The sequence below is a fragment of the Salmo salar genome, chromosome ssa20, assembly GCF_905237065.1.
Source record: "Salmo salar chromosome ssa20, Ssal_v3.1, whole genome shotgun sequence".
Classification (NCBI taxonomy): Eukaryota; Metazoa; Chordata; class Actinopteri; order Salmoniformes; family Salmonidae; genus Salmo; species Salmo salar.
In genome coordinates, this window is record NC_059461.1 from 38,419,281 (window position 1) to 38,446,797 (window position 27,517).

The 27,517-nt window shown below is 44.4% G+C and overlaps 2 protein-coding genes across 2 annotated transcripts in view; one reads left to right on the forward strand and one right to left on the reverse strand.

The window, feature by feature from the left end:
* Window positions 1-15,558, forward strand: part of LOC106580555 (phosphoglucomutase-like protein 5) — a 41,420-nt gene extending 25,862 nt beyond the window's left edge. Inside the window, exons 7-11 of the mRNA XM_014161740.2 lie at window positions 441-556; window positions 8,455-8,590; window positions 9,055-9,238; window positions 13,418-13,555; window positions 15,091-15,558. Of these exons, the coding sequence (XP_014017215.1) occupies window positions 441-556; window positions 8,455-8,590; window positions 9,055-9,238; window positions 13,418-13,555; window positions 15,091-15,180 (664 nt within the window). The 3' untranslated portion in view covers window positions 15,181-15,558. The remainder of the gene's footprint in view (window positions 1-440; window positions 557-8,454; window positions 8,591-9,054; window positions 9,239-13,417; window positions 13,556-15,090) is intronic.
* A 6,661-nt stretch (window positions 15,559-22,219) lies between these two features.
* Window positions 22,220-26,846, reverse strand: LOC106580562 (transmembrane protein 252). Its single transcript, XM_014161751.2, has 2 exons — window positions 25,910-26,846; window positions 22,220-25,268 (listed from the first exon to the last, which is right to left on the reverse strand). Exons 1-2 carry the CDS (start codon window positions 26,185-26,187, stop codon window positions 24,965-24,967), a joined length of 582 nt encoding a protein of 193 aa, XP_014017226.1. The 5' UTR covers window positions 26,188-26,846; the 3' UTR covers window positions 22,220-24,964.
* Window positions 26,847-27,517: the final 671 nt, after the last annotated feature.

Sequence of the window (27,517 nt, forward strand, 5' to 3'; positions counted from 1 at the left end):
GTACATGGCTCATTCTCAAAACTAACATTATTTGAAAGGTTATCTAGCTTTGTTATTAAGATATTGGATGAGTAGATGGCTACTTTTTCAGGCCAGCAGCCTGGAAGGTAAGTTTGTTAGCTCTCACTGTCTTAACTTGAGAATGGGGCTGCTCACACATTGGAGAAAGGTTAGTGTTGATGATGTTCTCCAGAGGTGTGTTGTATAATCCAAATTATTCCCTGAACACACTGTGTGTCTGTTAAATAATGTATGTAACAAACTAATCTGGGCTCTCTCCGTGTGTGTGTGTGTGTGTGTGTGTGTGTGTGTGTGTGTGTGTGTGTGTGTGTGTGTGTGTGTGTGTGTGTGTGTGTGTGTGTGTGTGTGTGTGTGTGTGTGCGTGCGTGCGTGCGTGCGTGCGTGCGTGCGTGCGTGCGTGCGTGCGTGCGTGCGCGCAGGGTGGCCAAAGCCCTGAAGGTGACGCTGTATGAGACTCCTACAGGCTGGAGGTTCTTTGGGAACCTGATGGACTCTGGGAGCTGCTCGCTCTGTGGAGAGGAGAGCTTCGGGACAAGTGAGTGTTACTGACTGTTTCTCTCTCTTCCTGTTTGACATTCACATTCACCTGAGTTGTACTGCCGCTTGTCAGCAGCTGAGTTTGCTCACCTTTCAGTAAAAGCCAGTCTGTTCCTAGACAGCCATATGAGAGGAGGCTGGTGGGATGAGCTCTAGAAGAATGGGCTCATTGTAATGGCTGGACTGGAATCAATAGAATGGAACCAAACATTTGGTTTCCATATGTTTCATGTGTTTGATACCATTCCATGTATTCCATTCCAGCCATTACAATGAGCCCGTCCTTGTATAGCTCCTCCCACCAGCCTCCTCTGATCCGTATACAGTACATCACATCCCTAAATAGAGGCCTGCCTCTGGTCGTAGTCATCCCAGCCTAATAGATTTGAGGGGCCGTGTGTTGTGTGTGTGAATAATCCCCATTCTTCTGCTATAAAAGGAGAAAGGAGCTCCGTGAACCACCAGAACCCACGGGCCTCTGCCGGCAGCTGCTGCTGCTCAGCCCACCAGGAAAAACTCTCTCCTTGCAGCTAACTCTTATTACCTTTCTTTCTTTCTCTCTATCTATCTATCTATCTCTGTTTTTCTATCTCTGTTTATGTCTTTCTCTCTGTGTCAATCTCTTCGGCGGAGAGAGAGTGAGAGGAATCTGAGATGGAGAGAGAGAGATGGAAAGGGAAAGAGGAGTATGGAGAGAGAAAGAAAGAAGTGAGAGGGAACAGGATAAAGAAAGAGAGCAGGTTGAAGTGAGCAAGAGAGAGAGAGCGGAAAGGAGAGACAGAAACAGGGGGACAGTACAACAGCAGGTAACTAAGTGAAATACAGAAGAGGAGGATGAGAGCAGGGGAGAAAAGAGAAGAGAAAGATGGACAGAGTGCTGTGTGAGTTTCTGCTTTAAGGCCAAACATCTAAATGGAGCTAAGCAGCAGTAAATCAGGACTATGCTCACCACTCAGAGCTCGGGGTTCGATCCTATCTCTCTCTTCCTGTTGGCTGGAGCTTTCATTCATGTCACATTATGAACATTATTCCGCTTTTTTTGTCCATTCTAATTGAAATCCATAGAGTCCAGTGTCATGGTTGATGTATCATTTCTACATAATGTACATTCTGCTCCATAAAGTACGACACTCACTTTCTCACCTCCATTCATTTAACATATTACATCATTTGAGCTTTCAGATCTCGTTAAAGTGCTTAATAAATCCAATACATTATTATTGGTCATTATCTTTAAATTGGCAGAGAATAACATTGGTGGCTTGCAGCTGAAAGATATTCAGGTCAGGAGATATAGAGAGTGATGTGATGCAGATGGAGACTGGACTGGTGTTCTGATCTGACGACAGAAAAATTAGATCTGGTAGTTTTATACGACAGCTTGTAAAGACCTGCGTGGGTGTGTTTGTGTGCGTGCGTGGGTGGGCATGTGTCCACAACAAATTTAACTTCAATTGAATCGGAAAGACAAAGAGGAGGTGGAGAGAGGTAGCGGCGACTCAGCAGTCAGTTTCCCAACATCTGCTAGGGACACAATTACTAAGGATTTCTACCACAACAAAGTCTACACCTGTTAGTTTCCAGAGGAAATACAACATGGAGCATAAACACAGGAAATACAACATGGAGCATAAACACAGGCAATACAACATGGAGCATAAACACAGGAAATACAACATGGAGCATAAACACAGGAAATACAACATGGAGCATAAACACAGGCAATACAACATGGAGCATAAACACAGGAAATACAACATGGAGCATAAACACAGGAAATACAACATGGAGCATAAACACAAGAAATACAACATGGAGCATAAACACAGGAAATACAACATGGAGCATAAACACAGGAAATACAACATGGAGCATAAACACAAGAAATACAACATGGAGCATAAACAGGAAATACAACATGGAGCATAAACACAGGAAATACAACATGGAGCATAAACAGGAAATACAACACAGAGCATAAACACAGGAAATACAACATGGAGCATAAACACAGGAAATACAACACAGAGCATAAGAAAAGTTTATATAAATAAGACAAAGATTCTGATCTAAAGGTACTATGTGAGGAACGATTTAGACTTTAAGACTTTTTATTCCATATACTTAGCTTTTTATGTGTGTCTTTTATTCTCATCTAAAACTAACAGGTGTGGACTTGACACTGTGACTCACACTTACATCTGGTCCTTAGTGTAGAATAACAATAGCCCACCCCAGTTAGAGACCATTGGCAGTGTGAACAGACTGATCTCTCCACTTAGAGAGATACCAGTCTGTCTGCGTTATACTCCTCTTTCCCTGACGCATGTGGTCTCTGTAGCTAATGTCATACACTAGTATACAGAACATTAGGAACAGCTGCTCTTTCCATGACAGACTGACCAGGTGAATCCAGGTGAAAGCTATGATCCCTTATTGAAGTCACTTGTTAAACCACTTCAATCCGTGTAGATGAAGGGGAGGAGACAGGTTAAAGAGGGTTTTTAAGCCTTGAGATAATTCAGACATGGATTATGTAGCTGTGCCATTCAGAGGATGAATGGGCAAGACACAAGATTTAAGTGCCTTTTAATGGGTTATGGTAGTAGGTGCCAGGCGCACCGGTTTGAGTGTGTCAAGAACTGCAACGCTGCTGGGGTTTTCACGCTCAACAGTTTCCCGTGTGTATCAAGAATGGTCCACCACCCAAAGGACATCCAGCCAACTGTGGGAAGCATTGGAGTCAACATGGGCCAGCATCTCTGTGGAACACTTTCGACACCTTGTAGAGTCCATGCCGCATCGAATTGAGGCTGTTCTAAGGGCAAAAAGGGGGGTAGCAACTCCAATATGAGAAGGTTTGTAAGTCGCTCTGGATAAGAGCGTCTGCTAAATGACTTAAATGTAAATGTAAGGTCCAAGATGGTGTAGCAGTCAGACGTCTTTGTCTTCGTCTTGTCGTGTCCCGTGTATATATCTTTCTATATATTTTTTCTTCCATATATTTTTTTCTATTTTTCTTAACCTCAGCTTCAACATATTCTCCTGCAATCCGCCTCACCCAATGGTGTATGGATCTGTTATTTTCTTTACTTTTGAACTGGAACCCCCAACAGAAGCTAGCCAGCTAACTAGCTGCTAACTAGCTACTAGCTACCAGTCAGTTAGCCACTGCTAGCGGTCATCAGCTAAACTTAGCCCGGACAACTCTCGCCAGTCTGCACAGCGCGATTCAAACCAGGGCATATCGGACTTGTTTTTCTCCATATCTTAGGATTCCTACCGCAAGCTCTGAACCTTTTCACCTGGATCATCGCAGCTAGCTAGCTGCTATCCGAGTGGCCATTCCTGGCTAACGTCTCTGTCCCGAAGCAATCACCAACTAGCCTGGAGCTAGCCTATGCTAGGCCCATCTCCCGGCTAGCTGAAGAGGTCCATCAGCCACTCCTTGGGCTACAATATATATTTTGCTAATTGGTCTGGACCCCTTTTACTGCCGATAGGGAGCCCCGCCGATCCATCACGACTGGACTACTGATGTAATCTGCCCGAGGGGGGTTTTTCAACTGGCTCCTCCATCTCGACGTCCCCTGAATGCCCATCTGCTAGCCTGCTAGCCGTGGCCCGCTAGCTTGTCTAGAGCATATCGGACTGTTAGCTGAAGAGGCCCATCGGCCAATTTCTTTTGCCACTATACCTATTTTGTCAATTGGCCTGGGCCCTTTTACTACACGGAGCCCTGCTGATCCATCACGACTGGTCTGCCAACGTAACCGCACGAGGGGGCTACAACAGACTAATTCCGTCACGACGGCCCTCTAAGGCCCTACTGCTAGCTTGCTAGCCCCGGCCCGCTAGCTGTCTGAAATGCCGTGTCTCCAGCCCGTACTCACTGGACCCCTATGATCACTCGGCTACGCATGCCTCTCCCTAATGTCAATATGCCTTGTCCATTTCTGTTTTGGTTAGTGATTATTGCCTTATTTCACTGTAGAGCCTCTAGCCTTGCTCAATACGCCTTAGCTAACCCTTATCCTACTCCTCCTCTGCTCCTCTGGTGATGTAGAGGTTAATCTAGGCCCTGCAGTGTCTAGCTCCACTCCCATTCCCCAGGCGCTCTCATTTGTTGACCTCTGTAACCGTAAAAGCCTTGGTTTCATGCATGCTAACATTAGAAGCCTCCTCCCTAACTTTGTTTTATTCACTGCTTTAGCACACTCTGCCAACCCGGATGTCCTAGCCGTGTCTGAATCCTGGCTTAGGAAGACCACCAAAAATCCTTACATTTCATCCCTAACTTTAACATTTTCTGACAAGATAGAATTGCTAACGGGGGCGGAGTTGCAATCTACTGCAGAGATAGCCTGCAGAGTTCTGTCTTACTATCCAGGTCTGTGGCCAAACAATTCGAGCTTCTACTTTTAAAAACCCACCTTTCCAAAAACAAGTCTCTCACTGTTGCCGCTTGCTATAGACCACCTTCTGCCTGCAGCTGTGCCGTGGACACCATATGTGAATTGATTGCCCCCCATCTATCTTCAGAGCTCGTGCTGTTAGGTGACCTAAATTGGGACATGCTTAACACCCCGGCCGTCCTACAATCTAAGCTTGATGCCCTCAATCTCAAACAAATTATCAATGAACCTACCAGGTACAACCCAAAATCCATAAACACGGGCACCCTCATAGATATCATCCTGACCAACCTGCCCTCCAAATACACCTCTGCTGTCTTCAACCAGGATCTCAGCGATCACTGCCTCATTGCCTGCGTCTGTAATGGGTCTGCGGTCAAACGACCACCCCTCATCACTGTCAAACGCTCCCTAAAACACTTCAGCGAGCAGGCGTTTCTAATCGACCTGGCCCGGGTATTCTGGAAGGATATTGACCTCATTCCGTCAGCAGAGGATGCCTGGTTATTCGTTAAAAGTGCTTTCCTCACCATCTTAAATAAGCATGCCCCATTCAAACAATTTAGAACCAGGAACAGATATAGCCCTTGGTTCACTCCAGACCTGGAGTGAACTGCCCTTGACTGCCCTTGTGCTGCCCTTGACCAGCACAAAAACATCCTGTGGCGTATTGCATTAGCATTGAATAGCCCCCGCGATATGCAACTTTTCAGGGAAGTTAGGAACCAATATACACAGGCAGTTAGGAAAACAAAGGCTAGCTTTTTCAAACAGAAATTTGCATCCAGTAGTACAAACTCCAAAAAGTTCTGGGACACCTGTAAAGTCCATGGAGAATAAGAGCACCTTGTCCCAGCTGCCCACTGCACTGAGGCTAGGAAACACTGTCACCAACGATAAATCCACGATAATTGAGAATTTCAATAAGCATTTTTCTACGGCTGGCCATGCTTTCCACCTGGCTACCCCTACCCCGGTCAACAGCCCTGCACCCCCCACAACTTTCCCAAGACTCCCCCCATTTTTCCTTCACCCAAATCCAGATAGCTGATGTTCTGAAAGGGCTGCAAAATCTGGACCCCTACAAATCAGACAGACATCAGGCTAGACAATCTGGACTCTCTCTTTCTAAAATTATCCACCGAAATTGTTGCAACCCCTATTACTAGACTGATCAACCTCTCTTTCGTATCGTCTGAGATCCCCAAAGATTGGAAAGCTGCCACGGTCATCCCCCTCTTCAAAGGGGGAGACACTCTAGACCCAAACTGCTACAGACCTATATCTACCCTACCCTGCCTTTCTAAGGTCTTCGAAAGCCAAGGTAACAAACAGATCACCGACTATTTTGAATCCCACTGTACCTTCTCTGCTGTGCTATCTGGTTTCCGAGCTGGTCATGGGTGCACCTCAGCCATGCTCAAGGTCCTAAACAATATCATAACCGCCATCGTTAAGAGACAATACTGTGCAGCTGTAGTCATCGACCTGGCCAAGGCTTTCAACTCTGTCAATCACCACATTCTTATCGGCAGACTCAACAGCCTTGGTTTCTCAAAAGACTGCCTCGCCTTGTTCACCAACTATTTCTCAGATAGAGTTCAGTGTGTCAAATCGGAGGGCCTGTTGTCCGAACCTCTGGCAGTCTATGGGGGTGCCACAGGGTTCAATTCTCAGGCCGACTCTCTTCTCTGTATACATCAATGATGTCGCTCTTGCTGCTGGTGATTCTCTGATCCACCTCTACGCAGACGACACCATTCTGTATACTTCTGGCCCTTCTTTGGACACTATGTTAACTAACCTCCAGACGAGCTTCAGTGCCATACAACTCTCCTTCCGTGGCCACCAACTGCTCTTGCAAGTTAAACTAAATGCATGCTCTTCAACCGATCGCTGCCCACACCTGTACGCCTGTCCAGCATCACTACTCTGGACGGTTCTGACTTAGAATATGTGGACAACTACAAATACCTAGGTGTCTGGTGAGACTGTAAACTCTCCTTCCAGACTCACATTAAGCATCTCCAATCCAAAATTAATTCTAGAATCGGCGTCCTATTTCGCAATAAAGCATCCTTCACTCATGCTGCCAAACATACCCTCGTAAAACTGACTATCCTACCGATCCTTGACTTCGGTGATGTCATTTACAAAATAGCCTCCAACACTCTACTCAGCAAATTGGATGCAGTCTATCACAGTGCCTTCTGTTTTGTCACCAAAGCCCCATATACCACCCACCACTGTGACCTGTATGCTCTCGTTGGCTGGCCCTCGCTTCATATTCGTCGCCAAACCCACTAGCTCCAGGTCATCTATAAGTCTTTGCTAGGTAAAGCCCGCCTTATCTCAGCTCACTGGTCACCATAGCAGCACCCACCCGTAGCACACGTTTCAGCAGATATATTTCATTGGTCACCCCCAAAGCCAATTCCTCGTTGGCCGCCTTTCCTTACAGTTCTCTGCTGCCAATGACTGGAACGAACTGCAAAAATCACTGAAGCTGGAGACTCATATCTCCCTCACTAGCTTTAAGCACCAGCTGTCAGAGCAGCTCACAGATCACTGCACCTGTACATAGCCCACCCAACTACCTCATCCCCATACAGTTATTTATTGTATTTATTTTGCTCCTTTGCACCCCAGTATCTCTACATGCACATTCATCTTCTGCACATCTATCATTCCAGTGTTTAATTGCTATATTGTAATTATTTCGCCACTATGGCCTATTTATTGCCCTACCTCCCTTATCCTACCTCATTTTTACACTTAGACTGTATTATTGACTGTACGTTTGTTTATTCCATGTGTAACTCTGTGTTGTTGTTTGTGACGCACTGCTGTGCTTTATCTTGGCCAGGTCGCAGTTGTAAATGAGAAGTTGTTCTCAACTAGCCTACCTGGTTAAATAAAGGTGAAATATAACATTTAAAAAAGGTGTTCCTAACGTTTGGTATACTCAGTATATTGTTGACCCTACTATCCAAATACCTTGCTTAACACTTACTAGATAAGACTGTCTGCTAAATGAATCAAATGTACAAATATAACACATACATTCAGCACATGTGGACATACGAAAATCAAACCCACAACCTTGGTGTGGATATCTACGCATAGCCATCAGCCACCCAGGAGAGGCATTCAGTGTTTGTGTGAGAGTCAGATAAAACTAGCGGCTGTTCAATTTTATGGCTCAGAGTTGAACTGAAGAGGTCTTGTCAGAATGCCTGTCAGAATGCCTGTTAGAATGCCTGTTAGAATGTCTGTTAAAATGCCTATGAAATAGACCTAGCCTCATCTTGTTATCCTCCAGGATAACATCCCTTTCTAAATATCCCATGTTAGTCTATCATCCCACTCTGCTCCATATGTCTATGTCAGGGTTATGAAGGTTTAAAACAGGGTTATAACATGGTTATAAAGGTTTATGGTTTCCTGGGCAAACTTGTGTCCCCTTGTGTCTCTTGTTCAGGTTCAGACCACATCCGTGAGAAGGATGGTCTGTGGTCGGTGCTGGTGTGGCTGTCCATCATGGCTGTCAGGAAACAGGGCGTGGAGGAAATCGTCAAGGACCACTGGGCCAAGCTCGGACGCAACTACTTCTGCAGGTCACTCTGCTATGCAATCAATCAATCAACCAATCAATCAATCACTCAACCAACCAACCAACCAACCAATCAATAATTCAATCAATCACTCAACCAATCAATAAATCAATCACTCAACCAATCAATAATTCAATCACTCAACCAATCAATAAATCAATCAAGCACTCAATCAACCAATCAACCGATCAAACAATCAATCAATCACTGAAACAACCAATACATCAATCAACATTAATCAACCAATCAACCAATAAATCAATCAGTGGATTGCAATACATGTGTAGTGAACATAGAACGACACATTGAAGATGTCATGTCCTTATCTAATAGACTTGAATAGACGGGGATGCTTCTCTCTGTTTGTCTCTATGCTTGTGGTTTCTAGGAGTGTGTCTTTATGCCACATTCATGCTTGTGTGTGTATGTGTGCGCCCATGTGTTCACACCTGTGTGTGTGTTCCCAGGTTTGACTATGAAGGCGTGGACCCCAGAGCTGCATTCTACCTGATGAGAGACTTGGAGGGGGTGATCACAGACAAGGCCTTTCTAACCCAGAAGTTTGCTGTGGGGACTAATGTCTACTGTGTGGAGCGGGCTGATAACTTTGAGTACATCGACCCTGTGGACGGAACCGTGGTCCGCAACCAGGTCTGTATAACTAAAACATGGCTCTTAGAGGAGGAGATGAGAGGGGGAGAGGAGGAGATGAGAGGGGGGGCAAGATGGGGGGGGGGGGGTTGTCTATGATGAGGTCCATATAACTGTTGACTTTATTAGCCGATTAAATACCATCTGAAAGTCAGCACATATTCCTCTTCTCTCTATCCATCTCTACTTGTATCCTCCTACCCCTCTCTGCCCCAGACCACCCAGGTAGCCATGTGTTCAGGCTGAGGTTCCATGTTTGGGCATGGCTGTCTCTAACCCTCCTCCTCAGCCAGTGTGCAGACACACACACACACACACACACACACACACACACACACACACACACACACACACACACACACACACACACACACACACACACACACACACACACACACACACACACAGCAGAGCCCTGCTTTGCTTTAGTAAAAGACAGAAACAGGACAGGCAGAGGAACAGTAGTGTAATAATGGTGTGATGTACAACCTGTTGCTTAGGAACAGTTGGCCTGCTGTTGACGGTAAACACATCTCTGCAATGCTTACTTCACTGTTTCCCGATGGGTGAGAGGTGACATGCTAGTCACAATCGAGTCTATGGCATTGGTTCTGCTGACATGTTGAGTCATGAGAAGACTCCCAAAGCTTTAGGTGGGTCACAGGGCTAAAAGGTTTAGGAACAAGTGATGTATAGAGCAGCGATGTCACAGTGGCTAATGTATGATGTTTTGGCTTGGCCTTTATTGTGATTGGTAGACTTGGTTTAGTCTGGGGACTTTAATCTCATTGTTGGAGGCAGAAATGTCTCGGTTGGGTCTTTATTGTGATTGGTGTAAAGACTGATGAGTCAGAGTGTGTTAGCGTCCGTAAAGATGATGAGTGTTACACAGTCTACTGTTGGGAAATGTAAACACACACACACACACACCCTCCTCCCCACAAACCCTGGAATATCTCCTGGCGTCGACACTTTTCAGCTCATACTACACCCCCACACGTAAATCCCACTGGTGTCAGGTGTCTTGGCCTGGAATGCATGATGTCATAAGAGATGGTGCGTGGTTTGGTTTTAGTCAGTCACCCTCCCAATCGGGCCTGTCACAGTAGCCGGATCAGACCTCTCGGCCAGCTCCACAGCGGTTACAGCTAGTTAGTCACTCACCAAAAGGTGTGACAGCTTCTCCCTCACTAGTAAACCTACTCCTCTGTGTATGTACAGGACATTCCACAGTGTTGTGTCAGCTGTCGTCTCTCCACTCTGCCTGTGAGAGGGGGATGCGCTGTCTGTTGTATGCATACACACTCCATATATTCATTTAGCAGACACTCTTATCCAGAACGACTTACAGAATAAATTAGGGTTACCGTAATTTCCGGACTATTAAGCACACCTGAATATAAGCCGCACCCACTGAATTAAAAAATGTTTTTTATTTTGAACATAAATAAGGCGCACATGTCTATAAGCCGCAGGTGCCTACCGGTACATTGAAACAAATGAACTTTACACAGGCTTTAACGAAAAACGGCTTGTAACAAAAAATAAAAAATTAGTAGTAAGCTTTAGTTATCTTTTTGCACTGAGGCAATTCATCACGCTGCTGTTTCCAACGTCTTATCATTGACTCATTAAGACCAAGCTCCCGTGCAGCAGCTCTATTTCCTTTTCCAACAGCCAGATCAATCGCCTTCAACTTGAAAGCTGCATCATATGCATTTCTCTGTGTCTTTGCCATGACGAGGGTGACAAAATGACTACTGTAATCAGAATCATGGGAAGTTTGAGAGCGCTCGATTTAATCTAAACAGTAAACAAAAAAGTTGTTTGACCTTAACCCGTTCGGCAATTTCATTGGTCTAATGAAAGCTTCATGCCGCCAAAAAACTGAGCACGTCACAGAATGTTTTTTGGATAAAAAAAAATTCAAAGCGGGAAAAATCCATATATTAGCCGCGTCATTGAAGCGTGGTAAAAAAGTTGCGGCTTATAGTCCGGAATTTACCGTAAGTGCCTTGCTCAAGGGTACATCAACATATTTTTCACCTAGTTGGCTCAGGGATTTGAACTAGCAACCTTTCAGTTATTGGCCTAACATTCTTAACCACTAGGCTACCTGCCGTCCCATTTATAAACAGAGACACATGCTCACAGATACACACACACACACACAGACAGACTGGCTGTGATGACAAGTTGAGAGAGGCTTTACAGAGCTATGCCTAGGTTGCCTCTGTAGCCTGCTACTGAATTGTTCCGACAGGGAAAGACTACACACATACTACTGTACAGTGACCCCCTCTCTCTCTGACTCAAACACCTACATATAGACATACAGGGATGTTCTGTAGGTAAACATATTAAATGCACACACACAAACACACACACACACACACACACACACACACACACACACACACACACACACACACACACACACACACACACACACACACACACACACACACACACACACACACACACACACACACACACACACACACACACACGCATATGACTACAGTGGCATCTAGGGGACGTCAGTTGATACTGCATTAACAACACTGACTACTCTGTCTCACTGCCTCTGGTCTGTATTTCTACCTGTCTCACTGTCTCTGGTCTGTCTTTCTACCTGTCTCACTGCCTCTGGTCTGTCTTTCTACCTGTCTCACTGCCTCTGGTCTGTCTTTCTACCTGTCTCTGGTCAGTCTGTCTACCTGTCTGTCTTTCTACTTGTCTCACTGCCACTAGTAATTCTGTCTACCTGTCTCACTGCCGCTAGTATTTCTGTCTACCTGTCTCACTGCCTCTGGTCTGTCTTTCTACATGTCTCACTGCCGCTAGTATTTCTGTCTACCTGTCTCACTGCTGCTAGTATTTCTGTCTAGTTGTCTCACTGTCTCTGGTCTGTCTTTCTACCTGTCTCACTGCCGCTAGTATTTCTGTCTACCTGTCTCACTGCTGCTAGTATTTCTGTCTAGTTGTCTCACTGTCTCTGGTCTGTCTTTCTACCTGTCTCACTGTCTCTGGTCTGTCTTTCTACCTGTCTCACTGCCGCTAGTATTTCTGTCTACATGTCTCACTGCCTCTGGTCTGTCTTTCTACCTGTCTCACTGTCTCTGGTCTGTCTTTCTACCTGTCTCACTGCCGCTAGTATTTCTGTCTACCTGTCTCACTGCCGCTAGTATTTCTGTCTATCTGTCTCACTGCCTCTGGTCTGTCTAAATACCTGTCTCAATGCCTCTAGTCAGTTCTTCTCACTGCCTCTGGTCTGTCTGCATACCAGTCTCACTGCCTCTGGTCTGTCTGCATACCTGTCTCAATGCCTCTAGTCAGTTTCTCTCACTGCCTCTGGTCTGTCTGCATACCTGTCTTACTGTGTCTGGTCTGTCTGCATACCTGTCTCACTGTCTCTTGTATGTCTGCATACCTGTCTCACTGCCTCGTGTCTGTCTGCATACCTGTCTCACTGTCTCTGGTCTGTCTGGATACCTGTCTCACTGTCTCTGGTCTGTCTGCATACCTGTCTCACTGTCTCTGGTCTGTCCGCATACCTGTCTCACTGTCTCGTGTCTGTCTGCATACCTGTCTCACTGTCTCTGGTCTGCCTGCATACCTGTCTCACTGCCTCTGGTCTGTCTGTATACCTGTCTTACTGTCTCTGGTCTGTCTGCATACCTGTCTCACTGTCTCTGGTCTGTCTGCATACCAATCTCACTGTCTCTGGTCTGTCTGCATACCTGTCTCACTGTCTCTGGTCTGTCTGCATACCTGTCTTACTGTCTCTGGTCTGTCTGCATACCTGTCTCACTGTCTCTGGTCTGTCTGCATACCTGTCTCACTATCTCTGTTCTGTCTGCGTACCTGTCTCGCTGTCTCTGGTCTGTCTGTGTACCTGTCTCACTGTCTCTGGTCTGTCTGTATACCTGTCTCACTGCCTCATGTCTGTCTGCATACCTGTCTCACTGTCTCTTCTCTGTCTGCATACCTGTCTCACTATCTCTGTTCTGTCTGCATACCTGTCTCACTGTCTCTTCTCTGTCTGCATACCTGTCTCACTGTCTCTGCTCTGTCTGCATACCTGTATCACTGTCTCTGTTCTGTCTGCATACCTGTCTCACTATCTCTGTTCTGTCTGCATACCTGTCTCACTGTCTCTGCTCTGTCTGCATACAGGGTCTACGGATCGTCTTCACAGATGCATCCCGTCTGGTCTTCCGTCTGAGTGGGAGTGGGGGAGGGGCCGGGGCCACAGTCCGGATCTACGCAGAGAGCTACGAGAGAGACCCTGAGAGACATAACAGAGAAACTCAGGTAAGGAGTACACTGGAATCCATTCTGATAGGTACTAGTACACTACGTGTGTGTGTGTGTGTGTGTGTGTGTGTGTGTGTGTGTGTGTGTGTGTGTGTGTGTGTGTGTGTGTGTGTGTGTGTGTGTGTGTGTCATCATTGTTTCCTTGTATGAACTTTCAGGCCCATAAACTAAGGAGAGGATCAACAAAACATTCTACATTTCATTGATCCATTTGATATATTATTCAACCACAAGGACATTGTCAACAAAAGGGTTTGGTTCACAGTGGTTGCATGCAACATTATCCTATAACACAATCCACCTCCAACTGGGTGTCTGAACCACATGTGACATGGTGACATGACATGACATAGTTTTAGCAGCTCGGTAGACTTTGGAGTGAGCGTCTTCTATTGCTGTTGGTGTGGCCATATTGTGTTTGACTGGTAGTGTACTTTAACCATGCCACAGTATTAATCAGTATCATATTGTGGTTCACAGTATTAGTCAGTATAGAGGTGTGTGCTGTTTTGATGCCAAGGCTTAGTTATCAGTGATCGGTTATGATGAAACACCGCTGGCCTTGATTAGATTGATCAGTTCCATGTAAACATTCTCTCACAAACCACTTTGAACTGAGCCAGGAAACCACAATACCATTGGATCTGTAGTCATGACGCAAGCTGTGGCTTATCTCTATGGTTACCATGGTTACCTGACTTAACAGGTAACTTCAGGTTGTGAGTTGCACCAACACAATAGAGAAAGGGAAAGGAAAGGGGGACACCTAGTCAGTTGTCCAACTGAATGTACTCAACTGAAATGTGTCTTCCGCATTTAACCCAACCCCTCTGGATCAGAGAATGTTGAACTGTCAGTGGATACTAAGGTGCGGCTGGACAGTATAAAGTTAGCCTGGAGTTGACTGGCTTTGTAGAGGTCCTTTCTGGCCAGGACATCGGACAGAAAGTCCAAAGTGAAGAGAAGGGACTTGGTAGTAAACTGTTTATTGGTCTTGATTCATGACGCTTGTTGTTTCCTTGGATACTCTCTGTATTCGTTTATAGTGGCTTCTATGATGGTTACCGATATAGGATCTTCAATTGAGCCAGTTTGCTATTGCAGCAAAATAATCCTGCAGCAACAGGAAATGTGAGTTATTATGTGGATTATAATTTATGTTTGTTGTGTTTTCAAAGTGGGAATGACAAACTTCAGAAGCCTTTTTAAACCTCAAATACGCTACAAGTTTAAAATGTCTTGCATTGCAGGAAACTGCGTTTGGAGTGTGCTGTGTTACTCTGTTGCTAGTATACCAATACAACTCTCACATTGTATCAACACTTATTTGAACACGTGCATCCTTTCAGAGTCTCTACAGTCATCCCACATTAGAAAAGAAAGCCTGAAGCTTCGTCAGTAATGTGTGTATTGTGTGAAGTGTGTATAAAGCAGTGTGTGTTCTGTGTCCCAGGCGGTGCTGGGTCCCCTCATCGCCAGTATGTGTGTATTGTGTGAAGTGTGTATAAAGCAGTGTGTGTTCTGTGTCCCAGGCGGTGCTGGGTCCCCTCATCGCCATTGCCCTGAAGATCTCTGACATCCACGAGAGGACAGGACACCGCGGCCCCACCGTCATCACCTGAGCTCTGCTCCACTGCCCACACACACATACCACCTGAGTGCTCCCCCCACAAACACACACACACCACCTGAGTGCTCCCCCCACAAACACACACAAACATCTATGGCCAAGTCCCTAAGGCCACACCATCCTGCTTGTTGCCACACCTGGGGCCAATAGTAAGCAAGAGCTACATGTATTCTCTCTCTCTCTCTCTCTCTCTCTCTCTCTCTCTCTCTCGCTCTCTCTCTCGCTCGCTCTCTCTCTCTCTCTCGCTCTCTCTCTCTCTCTCTCTCTCTCTCTCTCTCTCTCTCAGAATGTAAGATATTATGTAGTCTGCAAAGAAAAGAAGCAAACTGTTTCTTTCAGCGGTTGATAAACAACATTTGTTCATATAAGGCTTCTGTTATGAAAGTTGTATTTTCTGGATGCATGAAATTACCACTGTACAGCTACAAAGCGTGTGCGTGTGTGTGTGTGTGCCTGTGTGTGTGCCTGTGTGTGTGTGTGTGTGTGTGTGTGTGTGTGTGTGTGTGTGTGTGTGTGTGTGTGTGTGTGTGAGTCTGTATGTCTGTGTGTGTCTGTGTGTGTGTGTGTGTCTGTGTGTGTCTGTGTGCCTGATCATTATAAAGTTGACAGACGGAATTAAAAGGGAGAAGTCAATTTTTCATACACCATACATTCGCCGAATACAACAGGTGTAGTAGACCTTACCGTGAAATGCTTACTTACAAGCCCTTAACCAACATTGCAGTTCAATAAATATATATACACTGCTCAAAAAAATAAAGCGAACACTAAAATAACACATCCTAGATCTGAATGAATTAAATAATCTTATTAAATACTTTTTTCTTTACATAGTTGAATGTGCTGACAACAAAATCACACAAAAATAATCAATGGAAATCCAATTTATCAACCCATGGAGGTCTGGATTTGGAGTCACACTCAAATTTAAAGTGGAAAACCACACTACAGGCTGATACAACTTTGATGTAATGTCCTTAAAACAAGTCAAAATGAGGCTCAGTAGTGTGTGTGGCCTCCACGTGCCTGTATGACCTCCCTACAACGCCTGGGCATGCTCCTGATGAGGTGGCGGATGGTGTCCTGAGGGATCTCCTCCCAGACCTGGACTAAAGCATCCGCCAACTCCTGGACAGTCTGTTGGTGGATGGAGCGAGACATGATGTCCCAGATGTGCTCAATTGGATTCAGGTCTGGGGAACGGGCGGGCCAGTCCATAGCATCAATGCCTTCCTCTTGCAGGAACTGCTGACACACTCCAGCCACATGAGGTCTAGCATTGTCTTGCATTAGGAGGAACCCAGGGCCAACCGCACCAGCATATGGTCTCACAAGGGGTCTGAGGATCTCATCTCGGTACCTAATGGCAGTCAGGCTACCTCTGGCGAGCACATGGAGGGCTGTGCGGCCCCCCAAAGAAATGCCACCCCACACCATGACTGACCCACCGCCAAACCGGTCATGCTGGAGGATGTTGCAGGCAGCAGAACGTTCTCCACGGCGTCTCCAGACTGTCACGTCTGTCACATGTGCTCAGTGTGAACCTGCTTTCATCTGTGAAGAGCACAGGGCGCCAGTGGCGAATTTGCCAATCTTGGTGTTCTCTGGCAAATGCCAAACGTCCTGCACGGTGTTGGGCTGTAAGCACAACCCCCACCTGTGGATGTCGGGCCCTCATACCACCCTCATGGAGTCTGTTTTTGTCCGTTTGAGCAGACATGCACATTTGTGGCCTGCTGGAGGTCATTTTGCAGGGCTCTGGCAGTGCTTCTCCTGCTCCTCCTTGCACAAAGGTGGAGGTAGCGGTCCTGCTGCTGGGTTGTTGCCCTCCTACGGCCTCCTCCACGTCTCCTGATGTACTGGCCTGTCTCCTGGTAGCGCCTCCATGCTCTGGACACTACGCTGACAGACACAGCAAACCTTCTTGCCACAGCTCGCATTGATGTGCCATCCTGGATGAGCTGCACTACCTGAGCCACTTGTGTGGGTTGTAGACTCCGTCGCATGCTACCACTAGAGTGAAAGCACCGCCAGCATTCAAAAGTGACCAAAACATCAGCCAGGAAGCATAGGAACTGAGAAGTGGTCTGTGGTCCCCACCTGCAGAACCACTCCTTTATTGGGGGTGTCTTGCTAATTGCCTATAATTTCCACCTGTTGTCTATTCCATTTGCACAACAGCATGTGAAATGTATTGTCAATCAGTGTTGCTTCCTATGTGTACAGTTTGATTTCACAGAAGTGTGATTGACTTGGAGTTACATTGTGTTGTTTAAGTGTTCCCTTTATTTTTTTGAGCAGTGTTATATATATATATATATATATATATATATATATATATATATATATATATTATTAATTATTATTATTATTATTATATTATATATATTATAAGTAACACAATAAAATAACAATAACAAGGCTATAACCAGGGGTACCGGTACAGAGTTAATGTGTGGGGCTACAGGTTGTCGAGGCGGTATCTGTTAAGAACTTCTTGTTCCAAAGGGGCTACCACCACTTTTTGTTTTTCTGCTCTTCATTAGACAGCCTGTTTTTGCCCTTTGTGATCGGAGTAAGCCATAGATGTATTTCATTTGTTTTTTATCCAAATAAATTCCTATCTTTTGTGTGTAATGTCTTTTTACTTAGTCCCTTCTGTTGCTGGGAATATTAGTAGGCAGTGCTATTCGCCTCCTTTTAGTAGCCTTCTCATCCTGCTGAGCCGAACTGTACTGTGTTATGCATCCGCTTAGTCGCTGGAACCATGATGCTGGAAAGGACATTGTGAAGAGAAAATATCTGAGCCATCACTGTCACAAGGGTCGTGAAATGGGGACCAAGACGCAGCGTGGATAGTGCTCATTTTCAATGCTTTAATGAAGACACTTGACAAAATAACAAAACGACCAACACAGTCCCGTCAGGTACACTTAGACTAAACGGAAAACAACTACCCACAACCCCAAAGGAAAAACAGGCTGCCTAAGTATGGCTTCCAATCAGAGACAACAAAAGACACCTGCCTCTGATTGGAAACCATACCTGGCCGAACATGAAAACCAACACATAGAAATAGATAACTAGAACAAACCCACATAGAAACAGAAAACCCAAAATACATACAAAACAAACCCCCCTGCCACGCCCTGACCATTCTACTATGGCAAATGACCTCTTTCAGTGTTCAGGACGTGACAATCACAGTATGGTTCGGGTAGACAGGATAGTGTGAAAAGGGTTGGTGGGTCTAAAGAAAGACTGGCTTGTGGCTACAATAGGGTTCTTTTCCTTCATCTTTTGTGGGCTTTCATATGGAATTGTGTAATTCATGTGTATAGTGTGTATCCTTACTTGTGTCCAGAGAAATATCCATCCACCTGTATCCCTTTTAGACTTATTTATTTAGGTTTTATTTATTCAGATTATGACATGTATTCTCCTGACCCTGCCCAGATCAGCTGTATTTACAACTGTGTGACCTTCAAATTATAATGTTCAATCTGCAAAAATATTAGTCTTAAATAATTGGCTTTAAAGTTCCCAATTCTCATTGGTCTGAATAACGTTACATGAATTGAGGAATTTAGAGTGCTATATAGGTAGAGAACATTGAACAGAACAAGGCTGATGTCAATAACTACATTAGAACAAGGCTGATGTCAATAACTGCATTAGAACAAGGCTGATGTCAATAACTACATTAGAACAAGGCTGATGTCTATAACTGCATTAGAACAAGGCTGATGTCAATAACTACATTAGAAGAAGGCTGATGTCTATAACTGCATTAGAACAAGGCTGATGTCAATAACTACATTAGAACAAGGCTGATGTCTATAACTGCATTAGAACAAGGCTGATGTCTATAACTGCATTAGAACAAGGCTGATGTCTATAACTGCATTAGAACAAGGCTGATGTCTATAACTGCATTAGAACAAGGCTGATGTCTATAACTGCATTAGAACAAGGCTGATGTCAATAACTGCATTAGAACAAGGCTAATGTCAATAACTGCATTAGAACAAGGCTGATGTCAATAACTGCATTAGAACAAGGCTGATGTCAATAACTACATTAGAACAAGGCTGATGTCTATAACTGCATTAGAACAAGGCTGATGTCAATAACTACATTAGAAGAAGGCTGATGTCTATAACTGCATTAGAACAAGGCTGATGTCAATAACTACATTAGAACAAGGCTGATGTCTATAACTGCATTAGAACAAGGCTGATGTCTATAACTGCATTAGAACAAGGCTGATGTCTATAACTGCATTAGAACAAGGCTGATGTCTATAACTGCATTAGAACAAGGCTGATGTCTATAACTGCATTAGAACAAGGCTGATGTCTATAACTGCATTAGAACAAGGCTGATGTCAATAACTGCATTAGAACAAGGCTAATGTCAATAACTGCATTAGAACAAGGCTGATGTCAATAACTGCATTAGAACAAGGCTGATGTCAATAACTGCATTAGAACAAGGCTGATGTCTAAAACTGCATTAGAACAAGGTGATGTCAATAACTGCATTAGAACAAGGCTGATGTCAATAACTACATTAGAACAAGGCTGACGTCAATAACTACATTAGAACAAGGCTGATGTCAATGACTGCATTAGAACAAGGCTGCTGTCAATAACTGCATTAGAACAAGGCTGATGTCTATAACTGCATTAGAACAAGGCTGATGTCTATAACTGCATTAGAACAAGGCTGATGTCAATAACTACATTAGAACAAGGCTGACGTCAATAACTACATTAGAACAAGGCTGATGTCAATAACTGCATTAGAACAAGGCTGATGTCTATAAGTACATTAGAAGAAGGCTGACGTCAATAACTACATTAGAACAAGGCTGATGTCAATAACTGCATTAGAACAAGGTGATGTCAATAACTACATTAGAACAAGGCCGATGTCAATAACTACATTAGAACAAGGCTGATGTCAATAACTGCATTAGAACAAGGCTGATGTCTATAACTGCATTAGAACAAGGCTGATGTCTATAACTGCATTAGAAGAAGGCTGATGTCTATAACTGCATTAGAACAAGGCTGATGTCAATAACTGCATTAGAACAAGGCTGATGTCAATAACTGCATTAGAACAAGGCTGATGTCTATAACTGCATTAGAACAAGGTGATGTCAATAACTACATTAGAACAAGGCTGACGTCAATAACTACATTAGAACAAGGCTGATGTCTATAACTGCATTAGAACAAGGCTGATGTCAATAACTGCATTAGAACAAGGCTGATGTCAATAACTGCATTAGAACAAGGCTGATGTCTATAACTGCATTAGAACAAGGCCGATGTCAATAACTGCATTAGAACAAGGCTGATGTCTAAAACTGCATTAGAACAAGGTAATGTCAATAACTGCATTAGAACAAGGCTGACGTCAATAACTACATTAGAACGAGGCTGATGTCAATAACTGCATTAGAACAAGGCTGATGTCAATAACTACATTAGAACAAGGCTGATGTCAATAACTACATTAGAACAAGACTGATGTCAATAACTGCATTAGAACAAGGCTGATGTCAATAACTGCATTAGAACAAGGCTGACGTCTATAACTGCATTAGAACAAGGCTGACGTCTATAACTGCATTAGAACAAGGCTGATGTCAATAACTACATTAGAACAAGGCTGACGTCAATAACTACATTAGAACAAGGCTGATGTCAATAACTGCATTAGAACAAGGCTGATGTCAATAACTGCATTAGAACAAGGCTGATGTCTATAACTGCATTAGAACAAGGCTGATGTCAATAACTACATTAGAACAAGGCTGACGTCAATAACTACATTAGAACAAGGCTGATGTCAATAACTACATTAGAACAAGGCTGATGTCTATAACTGCATTAGAACAAGGTGATGTCAATAACTGCATTAGAACAAGGCTGATGTCAATAACTCCTTCTCTGTATCCATTCTGGATTCCTGCTCTGTAACCATTCTGGATTCCTTCTCTGTAACCATTCTGGATTCCTGCTCTGTATCCATTCTGGATTCCTTCTCTGTATCCATTCTGGATTCCTTCTCTGTATCCATTCTGGATTCCTGCTCTGTAACCATTCTGGATTCCTGCTCTGTAACCATTCTGGATTCCTGCTCTGTAACCATTCTGGATTCCTGCTCTGTATCCATTCTGGATTTCTACTCTGTATCCATTCTGGATAACTTCTCTGTAACCATTCTGGATTCCTGCTCTGTAATCATTCTGGTTTCCTACTCTGTATCCATTCTGGATTCCTTCTCTGTATCCATTCTGGATTCCTTCTCTGTAACCATTCTGGATTCCTTCTCTGTATCCATTCTGGATTCCTTCTCTGTATCCATTCTGGATTCCTCCTCTGTATCCATTCTGGATTCCTCCTCTGTATCCATTCTGGATTCCTGCTCTGTATCCATTCTGGATTCCTGCTCTGTAACCATTCTGGATTCCTGCTCTGTATCCATTCTGGATTCCTGCTCTGTATCCATTCTGAATTCCTCCTCTGTATCCATTCTGGATTCCTGCTCTGTATCCATTCTGGATTCCTGCTCTGTATCCATTCTGGATTCCTGCTCTGTATCCATTCTGAATTCCTCCTCTGTATCCATTCTGGATTCCTGCTCTGTATCCATTCTGGATTCCTGCTCTGTAACCATTCTGGATTCCTTCTCTGTATCCATTCTGAATTCCTCCTCTGTATCCATTCTGGATTCCTCCTCTGTATCCATTCTGGATTCCTGCTCTGTACAAGACTGTCATAACCAACATCAGCAGTTATCTACCTCAGGCTACATCTTTATATGGTTAGAGTATTGGTTTCCTCATGTCCTATTCATATGTATATGGTTAGTGTATTGGTTTCCTCATGCCCTGTTCAAATGCTCTTTGTTTGTGACAGGGAAAATGACAATTGTGAAGTTATTGTGGTGATAATCTTGAGTGTGTGTGTGTGCCGTGTTACAGTAGATTGTTATACAGCCTCAGAAAAAAAGACTAGACTTTGATTGCATAATGGCTTTTATTGCAGTCGTTAAATGTGAGTACATGGCATTGTTTCCTTTCGGATACAGACAGACATAAGATTGTAAAAGGCTGATTCCCTTTCATGAACTCTGGACACTTGACCTGTCTGTGGCCAGGTACCTAACATAGCAGGTTTAAAAGACACTGGTGGCCAGTAAACAGCAGCCCTTACGCTTTGAGCTCAGGAATAAGACCTACCTTAACCTCAGGTGTGTGTATGTGTTCACAACAGTGTTCAACAACCTTTATGTTACCAAGTGGACTGAGGTTGACTGAAGGAGTCTCATTACAACAACAACAACGTTGGGATGAGTTGCAGTGGAGAGCAGAGGGTTTGAATGAGCCGACTAGAGGCTGGGTGTGTTGCAGTGGAGGGCAGAGGGTTTGAATGAGCCGACTAGAGGCTGGGTGTGTTGCAGTGGAGGGCAGAGGGTTTGAATGAGCCGACTAGAGGCTGGGTGTGTTGCAGTGGAGAGCAGAGGGTTTGAATGAGCCGACTAGAGGCTGGGTGTGTTGCAGTGGAGAGCAGAGGGTTTGAATGAGCCGACTAGAGGCTGGGTGTGTTGCAGTGGAGAGCAGAGGGTTTGAATGAGCCAGCTAGAGGCTGGGTGTGTTGCAGTGGAGAGCAGAGGGTTTGAATGAGCCAGCTAGAGGCTGGGTGTGTTGCAGTGGAGAGCAGAGGGTTTGAATGAGCCGACTAGAGGCTGGGTGTGTTGCAGTGGAGAGCAGAGGGTTTGAATGAGCCAGCTAGAGGCTGGGTGTGTTGCAGTGGAGAGCAGAGGGTTTGAATGAGCCAGCTAGAGGCTGCGTGTGTTGCAGTGGAGAGCAGAGGGTTTGAATGAGCCAGCTAGAGGCTGGGTGTGTGTGTATGTTTATCAAGTTACGTAATCTGAGACTTAAATCTTCAGCCCCTCTTTTATTGATGAGTTTGATTGTTGTGAAAAGTACATGAATGTGGAGAAGGTTTCAGCTGGGCAGATGTAACAGATTCACTGAGAATCACAGATTTTATGATAAAATCTATTTTATTTTTGATAAACATTCTTTGCTTATAAAAGCTCTCAGTGGCTGCAGAACACAGACAATATACGAGTACAATACAACTCCATGTACAACGTTGTGATGTTAACGTACTGTACAGTGCTCTTGGTAAACAGATACACTACATGACCAAAAGTATGTGGACACCTGCTTGTCGAACATCTCATTCCAAAATTATGGGCATTAGTATGGAGTTGGTTCCCCCGTTGCTGCTGTAACAGCCTCCACTCTTCTGGGAAGGCTTTCCACTAGATGTTGGAACATTTCTGCGGGGACTTGCTTCTATTCAGACACAAGCATTAGTGAGGTTGGGCACTGATGTTGGGCGATTAGGCCTGGCTCGCAGTCGGCGTTCCAATTCATCCCAAAGGTGTTCAGTGGGGTTAAGGTTAGGGCTCTGTGGAGGCCAGTCAAGTTCCGCCACACTGATCTCGACAAAACATTTCTGTATGTTCCTCGCTTTGTGCACGGGGGCATTGTCATGCTGAAACAGGAAAGGGCCTTACCCAAACTGTTCCCACAAAGTTGGAAGCACAGAATCGTCTAGAATGTCATTGTATGCTGTAGCGTTAAGATTTCTCTTTACTGGAACTAGGGGCTTAGCCAGAACCATGAAAAACAGCCCCAGAACATTATTCCTCCTCCACCAAACTTTACAGTTGGCACTGTGCTTTAGGGCAGGTAGCGTTCTCCTGGCATCCACAAACCCAGATTCGTCCGTTGGACTACCAGACGGTTAAGCGGGATTCATCACTCCAAATAACGTCCAAAGGCGGTGAGCTTTACACCACTCCAGCCGACGCTTGGCATTGCGCATGGTGATCTTAGGCTTGTGTGCGGCTGCTCGGCCATGGAAAGCTATTTCATGAAGCCCCCGATGAGTAGTTCTTGTGCTGATGTTGCTTCCAGAGGCAGTTTGGAACTTGGTAGCTATGCATTTCAGCACTTGGTGGTCCCATTCTGTGAACTTGTGTGGCCTACCATTTTGCAGCTCAGCCATTGTTGCTCCTAGACGTTTCCACTTCACAATAACAGCACTTACATTTAACTGGGGAAGCTCTAGCAGGGCAGAAATTTGACCAGCTGACTTGTTGGAAAGGTGACATCCTATGGCTGTGTGCTTGATTTTATCCACCTGTCAGAAATGAGTGTGGCTGAAATAGTCAAATCCAGTAACTTGAAGGTGTGTCCACATACTTTTGTATATATAGTGTACCAATACTGCACTCAGAGTCACATCCAACAACGAGCAAAAACAAGCTGGTCTGTGTTTTTTAAAGTGCATCAGATTTATAGAGACATCCATACCTAGACTGTCATCCTTCACTAGCATTCTATAGACATTAGTCTTGATCAACCTGTAGCTCACTGAACTACCTGTTGCTATAGGTTACTACCGTTCAGCCACATGTGTAACAGCAAAGATGTTTCAGTCACATAGTATTTCAGGTCTCAGCAAAAGCTCAAGACAGTCTCATTCCTAGCTATCACTCCCACCTGTCTCCGTTCTCCAGACAACCATGATGCCAGGAGCAGCAGGCTTTGCTGCCATACCTCTCTCTGAGCTGAAAGGGCCATGTTGTTTACATCTCCTGAAAGGTCAGAGGTCAGGCAGGGAGACACTCGTTTTAAACAGTACACAAAGGTGATATCATCACCTTCCAGAGTCCACCACCTATCGACCGTTCAGCTCAGGACATGGAACTCTGTCCAAGCGGGAATGTTCTGGTTGCTGTGGAAGCTCCTGTGGCTCCCTGTGCGGCTGCATGGCCATCTCAGAGTAAGCAGGTGGTTCTTCATGGTTGAAGGTGTGGTCTGGGGCCTCCGAGATGTCCTGGGTGTACAGAGGGGGGGCCAGGTTGAACCTCAGGCCGTCTTCAGAGAGCCCCAGCACAGAGTAAGCTGCAGCTGCAGTAGCAGAGAAGGCAGAGGTGTGGTTCTGCTGAGACTCTTCATATGAAGGAAGGTGGAAGCTGGGTCTGGAGAGAACAACAGACACATTCCAGGTGTGTTGTTGAAAGGAATGAGGCGTACAGTACATTTTACAACAAATATCATATGTAAGTGCCTATGTTAAGAAACCGTATTATGAGTTCAGTTTATAAACATTTTGACAGATATCCGATAATGCACTAACCCATAGTCTTGTGTACATAATAGGAATATATAGATGCAATGCACCTGACTGTTGATAATTCAATGTACTATCACTGTATCAGTCTCTGTAAAAGTCTCAAATTAATTATTCAATAAATGGAAAATGGAAAATATGAATGATATACAATGAGAAAAATATGAACGCATCATGTAAAGTGTTGGTTCAATGTTTCATGAGCTGAAATAAAAGATTCAAGGTATTGTCCTGAGGCACATTGTGAGGCCACTTTTTTTTTTAGGTATCTGTTTCCCAACAGATGCATATCTGTTTTCCCAGTTGTGAAATCCATAGATTAGGGACTAATTCATGTGTTTCAATTGACTGATTTCCTCATATGAACTGTTACTCAGTACAGTCTTTGAAATTGTTGCATGTTGCATTTATATATTTTTTGTTCAGTATATAAGTAATTCAGGCATTAATTGAATCTGTCCCCAGGTGAGTGAGAGAGCAGAGGCGTACCTGTCGACGGTGTAGACATGGATGTGTGCAGCGGTGTGGTGGCGCCTGCTCCTCTGGTGCTGCCTCTTCCTCTTCATGCCATGGCAGATGGTCCAGAAGACCCCGGTGAGGAGGCACCATAAGCCACAGGCAATGAGGAAGTAGTCCAGGATGTAACGCAGGGAGCTGTTGTAGGCATTGTGGCGGGACATCAGGTAGGCCCCCACACAGATGAGGACAAAGCCCAGGGCAGGCAGCAACATACGGGCCAGGGAACACAGGTGCTTCCTCGTATCCATGATAACTGCCTTCTCTCCCTTTCTTAAGGTGATTTCTTTTTCTCTTTTTTCTCTCTCTCTCTGCAGGTGGAAGGAGAGGTGATGGGAACTGAAGGTTGGTTGGCAGGTTTAGTAGAAGGTAGGGTGCTATCAGTACACCTACAGAAGCAGAAGGGTGCAGAAGAAACCAAGCATTTACTGTCGTTCTACTACAGTATGACTGCTAAAAGGAGGAAGGTTCTGTTGTCACGTTGTCCCACTTTGGTGATGCAGGTACACTGGTTCCTTCCCTCTTTATGCTGTCAGACAAAGGGGAAGGGGTGGAGACTTAAGGAGATGACTGTGTAAAATCAGGATGACTCAGTTTACAGTCTGTTTACCGGGTAGTTATGAGGTTACATGGTAAAGTGATTATGTCTGACTTAGTGAATAGAGAAATACCTGATGAAACAGCATGGTAAAATTAAGCAATATTTATTTATGAAAATAAAAGTATTTAAAAACAATATTGCAAAAATTAGACTAATGTATTTGGATGAATAACAATCAAATATCAGATACAAATAATTTTGCTGTCAGATATGGTATTATGTGATTTCTTTCTAAAGATATAAAAAAAAGTTATATTGCCCAGATACAATTTTGTTGTTCTTTTGGCTCTGTACTCCAGCACTTTGGAATTTAAATGATACAATGACTATGAGGTTAAAGTGCTGACTGTCAGCTTTAATTTGAAGGTATTTTCATCCATACCAGGTGAACCATTTAGAAATTACACCACTTCTTGTACACACAGTTGAAGTCGGAAGTTTACATACACCTTAGCCAAATACATTTAAACTCAGTTTTTCACAATTCCTAATTTTTAATCTTAGTAAAAATTCCCTGTCTTATGTCAGTTAGGATCACCACTTTATTTTAAGAATGTGAAATATCAGAATAATAGTAGAGAGAATGATTTATTTCAGCTTTTATTTCTTTCATCACATTCCCAGTGGGTCAGAAGTTTAAATACACTCAATTAGTATTTGGTAGCATTGCCTTTATATTGTTTAACTTGGGTCAAACGTTTCGGGTAGCCTTCCACAACCTTCCCACAATAAGTTGGGTGAATTTTGTCCCATTCCTCTTGACAGAGCTGGTGTAACTGAGTCAGGTTTGTAGGCCTCCTTGCTCGCACACACTTTTTCAGTTCTGCCCACAAATTTTCCATGGGATTGAGGTCTTTGTGATGGCCACCTTGACTTTGTTGTCCTTAAGCCATTTTGCCACAACTTTGGAAGTATGTTTGGGGTCATTGTCCATTTAGAAGACTCATTTGCGACCAAGCTTTAACTTCCTGACTGATGTC

Excerpts from the sequence above, each read along its gene's own strand:
- LOC106580562 (XM_014161751.2), bottom strand. The coding sequence starts at position 26,187 with ATGGATACGAGGAAGCACCTGTGTTCCCTGGCCCGTATGTTGCTGCCT. Across the intron at positions 25,269-25,909 it reads CATGTCTACACCGTCGACAG|ACCCAGCTTCCACCTTCCTT; the intron begins GTACGCCTCTGC and ends TGTTCTCTCCAG.